The 12724-nt window shown below is 32.1% G+C and overlaps 1 protein-coding gene across 1 annotated transcript; it reads right to left on the bottom strand.

Annotated features, from left to right (window-relative positions):
- Positions 1-769: 769 nt before the first annotated feature.
- Positions 770-9414, bottom strand: LOC113696791 (nucleotide pyrophosphatase/phosphodiesterase-like). The gene is made up of 12 exons (XM_072055822.1): positions 9170-9414; positions 7943-8034; positions 6566-6638; positions 6183-6305; positions 4818-4910; positions 4334-4463; positions 3489-3570; positions 3252-3384; positions 2710-2915; positions 2304-2429; positions 1804-2113; positions 770-1192 (listed from the first exon to the last, which is right to left on the bottom strand). Exons 1-12 carry the CDS (start codon positions 9368-9370, stop codon positions 887-889), a joined length of 1875 nt encoding a protein of 624 aa, XP_071911923.1. The 5' UTR covers positions 9371-9414; the 3' UTR covers positions 770-886.
- Positions 9415-12724: the final 3310 nt, after the last annotated feature.

The raw sequence follows: 12724 nt of genomic DNA on the forward strand, positions 1-12724 counted from the left end.
AGGGATATTGTATGATGGAGGGATTGAATTGTAGAGTAACTAATAACTGAAAGATTCACAAATAATTGATACTATTTAATTGGTTGTCACAATGTACTATTGGGTGTCACTTTTGACAAATGATAATTAAGAAATAATTAGTTATGTTGTTAATTGATTATTCCAATTAGAAAAATTCTAGTTTAATCATAACCAAATTAGTTTGAACCTAAGGATTCATGCACAAATGGGGTTAATGTGTAGTTTGAAGAATAAGGAGGACTTAATTTTTATTAATCATTTTTTCCTATTTAGAATTAGAAATAACTCTATTATAAATAGAGGTTCTAAGGCATCCAGCACTACCTTAATTCTCTCTAGCACCCTTTTTTGTCCTAATTCTCTCTAAAGAGTCAGAACACAGGTTAGGAGATCTTCAAGTTCCATGATTACCACATGTGTATATGCCGTAGAGGTCAAACGCATATGCGACTTTTGTGATCCTTTTGAATATTTTGAAAAAAAAAATTAAAATAAGATGTTCAAGAAGGATATATAATCATTTAATAGATGTTAAAATAGGAAATAATACAAGATATAGGGCAAAAAATATTTGCGCTTGTGGTTGAAAAGAGTGAAGGGTTGCAAGTCCTGTTCTTGTACTTAATTAATGGCACATTGTATATCTTACTCCTCTTCTATTGCATGTACTTTTATATTTGTAAAATCTCCTTACAGTGTATAATATTTATTTCTCCACTCTTAAAATTTTCGAATTCTACAGCAAAGGTTGAAACATAGTTTGGCATTACTTGAACAAGTCCATTTTAAAACAAAGATGCTACATACAAACTCATTATTCCTCTAATCAACATGAAGGATATCCAACTAGTGAATAAAAGTGGACTCATGATGCTAAAGTTGTAAATTCACAACCATCATGCACACAAGCTAAGACATCTCTGTAATCCCTAGAGATGGTGAAGGAGTCGTAGACCTCTCCATCTCTGCTCTTCTTGTACTCAAAAAGTAGTGAGGAGCGATTGAAAGCCGTCAGTTTCACAAATCCCCAGTCATAATCTTTGTAAAGACTCCAAAAAGTATTGGTTGGAGTGAATTGGGACAAGTGACTTCCTCCTCCTCCCACGATTACATGTATAGTTCCATTCACCACCCCGGAGTAATGTGATTTTCCATCTTTAACGCATTGGTTCTAAAGCATACAGAAATTAAATATCAGAGAAGAATCAGAGTAGGACTTCACAGTGCAGTTAAAGCATAGTGGCTAAGCTTAGATTTTGAGCTTCTTCTATTTCAGATTTTAGCTACCTTAGATCTTTATCTTACTAAAATGAATAGAGTATAGCAAGGATCAAGAGTGAATTGTCTAGAGTGCAATTAAAAAGTTCTCAAATATCAAAATTTGTAAGAATAAACATAAAGTATATCTCAAATATCAAAAACCGAACTTTCAAATCTTGGAAGGATTGGTTGCCTATATCTAATCTTTTTATGAGCTTATTGTAAAATGATTCTCAACACTTGATTTTAATTTTTTATTATAAAAGAGTTATTTGTTCTCTTCTCAATTACTTTTCAAAGCCTGGTTCTAACTTTCAAGAGGCAATAAAGTAAATGCAATTGAGAACAAACCCAATGTGTGTGAATTGTTCATGTATTAATTCTAGGACTCGAAACGTCACTTAAAATTTTATTATGCTAACTTAGACTACTTAGCTTTATTGACCCGCAATTTGAACTTTCCCTATTCCTAAAAATCAAAATAATTAATCAAAGGATTTCCGGGATTATATAGTTGTGTACCTGATAAATAGGGCAAGTCCTTTCATAGTTATGAACATGGCCAAAGAATGCAATGTCTACTTTGTACTTCTGCCAAAGCTTCTGCAAGTGTGCCCTTCCCTCAGGCTCTTCAAAAGATCCTTCTTTAGCATACCAATCATTGGAAGAGTATCCAAGGACACGATGAGCTGCGAAAATCAACCAAGGTTGGTGCTTTCTATCTACTGATGCAAGGCATTTTTCGATGAACTGATATTGTTCAGATCCCTCTCTCCAGTCATGCTCAGAATCAATTATGCAAAAGCGAAACATCCCATAATCTGTTTGATACCTATAAGAAGATCATGTATAGCTGGTCAGACATTTCTCCTTGGACTCTTCATCACTTAATTGCTGAAAGATGGTCTATTCCTAAAAGCTAAAACCTATCATGAAAATGCTTTTTTTTTTTTTTTGGAACAAGAAATGACTATTAATTCACAATTACTTTGTATAGAAAAAACAATCATAACTTTGGTTACCAGAATTTAGCTCTGTTCTCAGCAGGAACATAGTAATAGGTCTCAGCTGGTACACCACATTCTCCCCCAGAATCCTGAACGTTAAAGAATGATCCTGAATTGAGCCAATCTCGTTCATGGTTGCCACTGCATGAAGCACACATTAAATTAATCTCTTGTGGTGCGTCTCCATGTCACGAAAATTATCACCATTAGCTTCGTTTACTCACACAAAATCCTTTGGTAAACAACAGTTGATAATAATTCTTTTCATCTGTTCAAAAACTATAGTTAAATGGCCTTAATATTTTCACCAAGAATTACTGTACGAAGACTTGATACTTCAGAAAGTGTATAAGAAAAATGTTACAAAACCAAGCTAATAAAATTCGTGTTAAGCTAGTGCGTTATAGAACAATTAACAAACCTTGCAATCATAAAGGCTTTAGTCGATGTAATAGCTGCAACCTGAGCAGTGAACTGGTCCCATTGAGAGATGTATCCATTTGCATATGGGAGATCTCCTATCAAGAAAACTATGTCAATGTTGGGGAGATCTCTGATGAGTTGGTCAGTAGTATTGAGTGATCCTGGCTGATAATTTGCATACTCATTTGAACCATCACGCTCTGCCTGCAAGTAACATTAGCATGTATATATAATGAATGCATATTTTCTACCAAGAATGGCACAAATCGACAAGCATTTTGAGTAACGATATCTCATGAGCACTTTATCTTGTCAAATTATTGAGTAAAAAAAGTCAAGAACAGTTCCATTAACAAATAAGGAAGTATCATTAACATTTCTCAAAACTGTTTGATTAAATTTATCTAATAATATATGTTGCTTTTACTTAGTTCTCGTAGTTAAATAATTGCTCCCTTTTAGACAGTAGAATATTTAATCAACGTGATATAAACACTAAGATTAATTGGTTTATTTCCATTTGATAATTATGGGCATTACCTTTCCCATGTCACCAAATATTATAACTCGCTGCAATGACTCTTGCCCTGGATATGGGGAAGCTCGGAAGTAATAAGTCTTACTCCAAACATATGAACCATCCTCTAAAAGGTGACCGACCCTGTATTGATACCTGTAAAAGTCCATTATTCGTGAAACAAAATCAAGATATTTGACATGATAAAAAAAAAAAATCAAGGCCAATATGGTGCATGAATTTTAAGTTAGGAAACTCACAAGGTGTTTGGCCACAAATTTTTTAAGAAACTAGTGTGAATATAACCAGGATGACGCCAACCAACTGTCCTTGCGGGAGGACCTGCAAGCAAAGGTGAGCAGCTTTAGTGGCTAGATTTAGTACACATTATTTACCATCGATTTTCAGATGCCACATAAATGCTTGTATAGCTCAAATAATTGTGACCTAATAATACCCAACTCTATTGGTAGAGACGTTAATTTAGTGACTGTACATCTAAATCTAGTAGGGATAACCTGAACCTTATGATTTGTACATCTAATTCTGATAAATAGGTGCAAATTGAATATTTTCATTGAACATATATGTATGTATGTGCATAAAAATATGAATTAATCTTCTATACATTGACAGTATATACACTTTCACCATTGGCTATATGACATATAATTCGAATTTAAATTTAAAATCCAAATCTTACATATGTGTCGTGCATTCAATCGTGATAATATATACATTATCAATGTATACGAGATTTACTCTAAAAATATATACACTATCTAGCATCGATTTTCAGATGCCACATATATGCTAGGAAGGTCATCTCTTAAAGAATTTTTACGTAATACTTAGTTCTGTTTGGTTGGGATGTTAGTTAGGTTATCGTACATCGAAATCTAGCAGGAGCAACCTAAACCCAATAGCTGTTCGGATTGGTAGAAATTGTCTGATTGGGTTGCTAAATGCAAGGTGAAGTTTAAGAGATTTATGTAAAGAAAAGTCGAAATGCAATGTGGAATTGACTAATTTATTTAAGGAATTGATCATTAGATGCACAACAATATCACGACTTGGCAGTAAAAAGAGTAGAATAAAATCATACCACACAAGCTGCCTCGGTTAAAAGTTAATGTTCCTGCTGGTGAACGCATTGCAGCATGTCCCTTCCATCCCCACTCAACAAAAGGATAGGCTTCATCTATGTTATAGCCGCTTGTCCATGTTACTGTCATCTGAAACAATAATTGAAAGAAAGTAAATTAGATAGTTGAATTACATTTTCAAAGATTTAAGACAAAATAAGCATATCGAAATGAAAATCATAGATTATAGTGATTTGAAAATTTGATAGACTCATGATCAACTATAGTTGTTAATAGAGCAAGCTCTAGTGTAGATAAGAGTAGTGGCATTATTAGAGGGCTAAATTAAGTTTTTAAAAATTAGGGATCCAAATTAATTGAAGTTTAAGACAGAGAGTTTGATTCTAGTGCAGCCATTGACTACCTTCTTTGTCCTCCCACAAAAAAAAAAAAGCAATAATGTCTATTCAAATTATTTAGAACCAACCATCCTGATAAACTTACTTCATCCCAAGCCTTTCCCTGAGCAAGTCGTGGGAAAACAGGCGCTTTTGGATTTGCAAATACTATGGTATTTGAAACTGCTACCAGTTTTGGCTGCAAAAACGGACACATGAAATTATAGAAAACTAAATAACACATAAAAAGGTGCAAGATAGAAAAAAAAAAATTGGATTGAGAAGCATAATCACAATTTGACCAGTTATTAACTACACAATCCACTAAGTCAAATGTTCATTCTAGATGACAAGGTAAAATAAAATAGTGATTTTGTTTGTCATATTTTTAAGGGATAATTTCAAAAACCTCCCTTGAGGTTTCTAACAATTTCACTAGCCTCCCTTGAGGTTTGCAAAATTACACAAAACTCCCTTGAGGTTAAGGTTTGGTTAATAAAATAAGTCCAAGTAAGAAAAGTAACATTAAAAAAGTACTTTAAAGAGAGAGATGAAACTTTTATTCCATAAATACCTCTTGTAGATGTACATAAGTTGTATTAGTAAAAGAATGAAAATAATTAAAAGTTAGAAACAATTAACACACACATTTCACTACTCAAAATGTTCACATTCAATACATTAGATAACAAATAAGTAACAAAACTATATTAATTATCACAAGATTCAGCAAAACAGACCAATCATCTCTCTTCAACCTGAGATTTGCTATGATTCTTATAATTTTGAACAGAAAAAGGTTTTGAATTTAGCTTTTCTTTTCCCTTCTTTCTCTTTTACTTCCACAAAATTATTTTATAACCATCATAACTTTAAGATTTTTAAAGAAAATATCCTCTTGAACAACTTTCAAGAGAGGTAAGTATAATTTGATAAACCTCAAGGGAGGCTGGTAAAATTGTTACTCAGGGGAGGTTTATGCAATTATCCCTACTCCATTTCTCCAATAATGAGTTTCTTCATTCTATATTCACAGTTATACGGTACACTAATGCTTAACTTGGTTGAGATACGAAACTAAAAATTTACATTTAGTCCAATCCAGTACGCCCCAGTCCATTCATAAATGGTTATTTCAAAGGCAAGACCATTAGTGATGTAACACACTAAAATGTGTACAAAATGATGGCTCCATGTTGACAAGAATAACCAACGAATCAATTACATGGCAGGGAAAAAAAAGAGAAAAGGATAAACCAAAAGAGTTAGGGCTTAAATTAGTCAACATTAGCAACATATTATACACCAAAAAAAATGACCCTACATTTAGTAAAATAGTAATTAACTATAAATCCATTGTCCTACTTAAAAAGGCAGACTTTAAATATGATTTACGACAGCTGGACAGAATTATATACAGTGAAAGGAAAGAAAAAAAGGTACAAATGGTAGAAAAGATGACGTTACTGACATTTGACAATCCTCCGGAGAACAATGCAAACGAGAAATCAGATCGCTGATTGATCAACTGGAAAGTGAGTGAAGTTTTGCCTGTTGAGGTGTAGTACGGGTTGGAGTCATTTGCATATTTGTACTGTCAAGAAAAACATTTTGAATTGGTTAGAAAAAGTTTCAACTATTTCCATATATTGGTTAGGGCTAAATTGTGCCCCAAAAAATAAAGGTAAAATTGCAGTGACATCCTCGTAGTTTTGAGTTTGTTGGGTTTTCTTTTTCTCAACAAAAGTAAAATTAAATTTTGGTTATTAAATTACCAAAATAAAAGTCAGTATAATTATATAAACAATAAGAGAAAAATTGGTGTAATTGAATCTTTATTTGACTGGAGCACACCTTTATGGGGGCAGTGCAAATGTATGGAGACTCCTCATAAGAGTCCTCCAGCGTCGGATAGCAAAGAGAGTCACTGTACAAATGAAAATTCCATGAGTGAACAATTTTAAGGGGAAAAGCTGACACGAGAAAAGAAAAAGAAGAAGGAAAAAAAATACACTAGTATTTAAAGTTATTTTTGAAAATTTGAATTTAGTGCGCGTGTGCCACACACACACACACACACACATATATATATATATATATATATATATATATATATATCCTCATAATCACATAATTTACTATTTCTGTTGTTGGTAGGTAAACTTATGTAGTTGATATATACTCCCTCCGTCCCACTTTGATAGTCCTGTTTTCTTTTTTCGTTTGTCCCAAATTGTAGTCTATTTTCCAATTGAAGAATGTAGTTGTATTTTAATTTTCCTAAAATATCCTTATTCAATGTAAGTTGTTGTTACTATAAACCTACCTCATTTAATGAGAGTTGATTCTTTTTTTTACCATCAATTCAAGTTCCCATAAAGTTGTACTCTAATTAATGTGAGGGTATTTTAGGAAAATAGTTATTTAAATTGATTTTTCCAACAAAGTTAACTACTTTTTCTTAAACTGTGTGAAAAAAAAAATCAGGACTATCAAAGTGGGACGGAGGGAGTACAACGTTTGGATTAGTAATAATTAATTCGGTGGTTTCCAAGAAAGCCATCTAACTGTATCAATAAGACTCTCCAAGTTCAAACATTTAAGGGATGCCATTGAAATAATCTAATAAGTAAGAGGGGTTCATACTGAAATAAAAGTGAAGTTTCAGGGACATATGTTAAACAAAACCAATACTTGAAGGCATGAAGTGACGGGATGTTTAAAAAAGAAAAGCGTTGTTGACAAATTCTCTGACACATTACCTCATTTTAGATGAATTAAGTAGAATTTAGCCTTTGTAAACTTAGCCTAAGAGTTGTGAGTTCTTTTTTTTTATTATTATTATTTGTTTAAGATTACTTGTCTATTTTAAGGGAAGGCCAAAAGGGGTGTCACAAGACAGTAGTAAGCCCTACCACATTGTTTGGAAGAATAATTGCCTTAATCTCTTATAAATCTTTATTCTAGGAGAATTGGAAGTATGGAATTTGCTTGTTATATTTGTATTTTTTTAGTAGAAATTATATTTTCATTCGAATCTGTTGTTCAAATTTGACCTTTTTGTTATTATTTTTATAATCTTTTCGTGCTAGAGAAGTCAAAAAAATCAATTTCACAATATTAAATGGGATTACCTAATTATCTCAACTACTGATGTTGCAAAAAATAACTCGGCCTAACAAATATTTTGAAGTCAAAAGGGCTTAACTGTATAAAGTTAAGGGATCTTACTTAAATTTTGCTGGAGAAAAAACTCCAACCCAGTCATCCTCAGCTGGATCTTTGTTCACAAGCTCCACTGTGATCCATTCAGTATCCTCATCCTGTTCTTGTGAGAGTAATTGACCAAGTTAAAATAAGGGCAAAGTGTTTAGGGAGAGTTGTCTCTAACGTTAAAATAATTGTCCCTAAAGATTAAGGGCAATCGCAAAAATTTGACCCCTTATTCTTTGAACTAGTCTCATGATTGTTCCCTAAAATATTACACCCTTACTACCTTATTAATTGCACTCAATCATCTTTCTTGTTTTCTATACTTTTAATTGAACATTTAAATATTCATAAATTACTAAAACAGTTTCTTGTAGACTTTAAAGCCACATAATATTTCTAAAATACTTTGGCAAAATATTACATCAATTATGCTCGATTGTAATGTCTGAACAATTTATTTGTTAGTGGCATTCTAATTCGGATATCGAGTTGAGATAATTCGAAACCAACACCCATCCAATAATAGTTAGCAGAAAAATCAATATTTTAATGTTAGCCACCCCAAACTGGATGTGACGTTAAATGTAAAATATGAATATTTTAAAATATGCCCTTCAATTATTTGTGCCACCAAGCAAGGAGAACTTTGGTAGCATGTATTGATTATAAAATAATGAGCAAACATTTTCTGAAGATGTCAGGCAAGTAGTGTAATATAATTAGCAAACTTCAATACTTTTGATTACAGAAAGAAAACACTAACATGTGAGAGAGAATAAACAGAAGATCAAAACTCAAGGCACCTCTATGTAGCTTGAGTTGGTAAATTTGAGGTGCAGAAATAGTAGCAACAGTCACTTAGTTACGTCTTAAAGGATATGCATGTAATAGCTGACAGTGGAAGGAAAAATATTTCGGTAGACCCGATCCATTACGTATCCAGAAAAGTAAAATGATATTGTCATAGCTAAATTCTTATTTCTAAAGAATTTATTGTTAAAATTACAAAACTACCCCTTTCAAAATCTAAATTGCTTACATATCTGGAAGGGCAATTTTGGGATTTTATTCAAAAATAGTTGTGAAAAAAAAAATTCCAACTGTGGCACTAACACCATCTATCTAGAAATCATATGTCGTCCGAATTTAGTATGTAATCTTTGACAAACAAAAAGGAAGGAAAATATAATGAAGAGGAGTCATTACATTAAAAGGAAGGAGAAGATAATGAATAGGAGACATTACAGTTTTGCCAAGAAGAGAAGGACTGGCAAAGATGGAGGCAGAGTCACGTAATGCGAGAACAGTCTTGTGGATAGCTATTTTAGCTAAAGGCTGTTCTCCACCATGGATATCAGCAGCTGAAGCTGATGGAGAAGTGATGAAGCACAACAAAGAAGATACAACCCAAAAGAGTGCCACTAACCCTAGATAAGGCTTCCCCATCCTGATATGGATGTTTATTGTCTAGCTCCTACTCGTATTTATAATGCTTTCAAGAAGTAAGACTTCTTACGTATACTATTTCAAATACCGAATTGCTTGCGTTCTGTTGTTTTTGTTAAGAAATGGAATAGTTTGGGTAAAGGGCAAAGGACAAAAGTTTGGAATAGTTGGGGAATCTTTTCTTGAGTAGGCAAAAAGTTGAACATTGAAATACAAAGAAGTCCGTGACCATATGGGTAGCAGAGGGTCCCTACTTGGAATGACCCGTGATAATTTTAAGAGTCAACAACAAAAAAGTTCCAGTGGTAAATTTAATATATAGAAAACACGACAGTTCATACTTTGAACTAAATTATAAAGGTAACGAAATCCGTTAAACTTAACGGGAAATAGACGAAATGACAAAAATACCCAAATATAATTAAGCAAAAGACAGCTCAACAAAATCATTTGTTTTATTCTCTAAGGAGAGAAAATTGAGGGTTAAGGGGTAGAACAGATATATTTGTTAAAAATTAGGTATAAATTTTTGTTTTTGGTTCCAATAAGTAATTTTCGTTAAATTTAACGGATTCCGTTATCTTTACAATTTAGTTCAAAGTATGAGATGTTATGTTGTACATTTTAAAATCATGAGGGGCTTTTTTGTGTATTAGCTTTATCACAGGAGATTTTTTTTTATTTTTTACTCTAATTTTAAATAGAACATAGTGCTCCTAGAATAGAGTGCACATTAATTTTCACACTTTTTTACAATTATGCAAATAATATTACTAAACAATGCGAGTGAAAATTGTCTTCTTCTTTTTTTTATGACAAACTAGGAGCGTGAGATTTATTAGATAAAAGTTACGTATATTAAAAGAAGAGGAGACTAAGGAGTGAACCATCAAGACACAAGTTTTGCATATTTTTGAGAATGGTGATTTAGTAGGCAACAAATTCAATATTGAAATACCAAAATGCCCCTGACTTAGCTTGCTTCACATCCATGAGAAATGTATCATCATCGATACAAAAAGTACCAAACAATTCAATAAAATTTAGTACTGCCTTTGCTGCAAAGAGTACAAAGGGGAATTAAATGGTTAATAGGGATGCAAATTGTTGAACTCAATTGGACTACTCATTAGCCTGTTCAGTGAAAACTCTTGTTCGCATTGTCCGAGCTCAAGCAGCTTGAATACTTAGTCAGCTCAAACCGAACCTATTATGTGAGGAGCTTCCGAGCTATACATACATACATATATGTGTGTATATATGTATGTAGATACGTATCTACATACATATATACACACATATATATACATATACATATATACATACATACATATGTGTGTGTATGTATATGTATATATTTGAAAAAAATGTTTTAGTACGAAATTTTATTGTGTCCCTTGTTTAAAATATATAAAATACTAATATATATTACTTAAGCTGAATTGAACATGATTAAGATCGATTGAACTCAACTAAATTAAATTTGATCAAACTCGAGTTCGAATTCTAGCAAAGTAAACTATAATTGAGTTTGAACTCAAACTCAGCTTTTAAAAGTTTGATGAGTTCTAATTTGAGTTTAATCTCAAATATTTTAACTCGTGTAATATATTGCTAAAATTCGACTCGACTCATTTCTACTATTACTTATAAAGGGATTTGGACCATTTGGTATAGCTTTAGATTAGAATGTAATACTTGTAGAATTGAGTGAAAAATAATCTTCCGTCATTTTCAAAGTTGTGAAAAACTTTTTTCCTACTTGTATATCTTCCTTTTCTTATTGCCTCGTGATTAGTAGACACAATTGAAAAGGACAACCGTGGGTAGGTGTGATCAGAAGATATGGATTCGGAAATCAACATGCCAAAAGGATATGCGGATCTGTTTGCGACCAGTCCAAGACTCGATCGCGTGAAATTTGCAAGAACTTGCCATTTTCAATTGGTCCCTACGTTGAATTGATAAAATAAACCCTAATAATTGCTCCTGGCGGTTCTTCTTAATCTTAATTTCAAGGTGCAACTCACGGTTAAGGGACTTTCTTCAACTTAATCATTATAATATGGGTTTTTCTAATCAGTGCTTACAGAGCATTTAACACACATAACATTCACCTAAATTATCATGTATATATGCATACTAACAATTATTACCTTCTATTTTATTTGTATATTTTTTCTATTTAATTTTACTTACCCACCCTTGTATTTATTTATTTTTTCTAATTAATCTTATATTTCCAAAGATATGACACGTGAAATATATCTTAGCACACTAATTAGACAAACCCTTATAATATTGTCTAGTGACATGATATTTGACCTGCTAGCTCTAATCATTCATCATCATAGCGAATGGACTTGAAATTTACACGCAATTAAGCATTAAACATAAAACCAATTAACCTGTCTTTATTTTGGGATTGATTTTCCTTTATTTCATATCATTCTTATCGTCAACTTAAGAGTTCTACAAGCCACAGTTAGTAAAACAGCATAGTGTACCTGTATATTATATGTTTTCAATTACCATTCCCAAAACTCCTGCATATTCTTACGTTTTTCAAATGCTTTCGTATTTTTTATAAAGTAGAGAGCACGTAATTGACTTTTTGAGCAGCATGCTTCACGAGTGATACTATAATTTAAGATAAAGTTCAAACAGTTAAGAAACATTAAATGACGAGCAAAGAGTCTATTCAAAAAGTTAAGGGGAGTAAAGTGTAACTCACCTAAAAATTCAAGGGGATATAGTGCAATTAACCCCCTCATTAATTAATTATGGTATATTAGTAACAAATTATTTTCGTTCTTTTTTTTGGGTATCAAAACATTAGCGGGGAAAAAAATATACTACTAGCTTTTTTCCCTTTTTTGTTTTTATAAATAAAAACAGATTGATTTGGCCTTGTGACTCTATTTGGTTATATAAGTAGCGAGGACAAACAAGTAATGACATAACAAGCATGAATCGCGTGATTGATTTTCTTCTTTTTTCTTTTTTGTTTCTTCCTTTCTGGGATATACAATGTAATTTGATAAAAGGTTGGTTCAAATGAATCAATATAAGGGCACAAAAATTTGGGATGTGGTTCTCCATATTCTTTCACTTTTTGTAATCGAATATTCATTCTTTTATTTCAATGATCCATATTGTTTTGATTCAATAGTGTATATCTATACACCCGCACACATGCACATACATATACATGTCAAATTTGTGTGTACATACATATACATAAGTATATATGTATATACGTATGTACATATGTATATATTGCATCAGAAGTTAGACAGAAATCAAGGAAATTTAGTAGGCTTCTAATTTTTCCTTTCTTGTTTCCTTGCTCTT

Source organism: Coffea arabica, chromosome 6e (assembly GCF_036785885.1).
Source record: "Coffea arabica cultivar ET-39 chromosome 6e, Coffea Arabica ET-39 HiFi, whole genome shotgun sequence".
Taxonomy (NCBI): domain Eukaryota; kingdom Viridiplantae; phylum Streptophyta; class Magnoliopsida; order Gentianales; family Rubiaceae; genus Coffea; species Coffea arabica.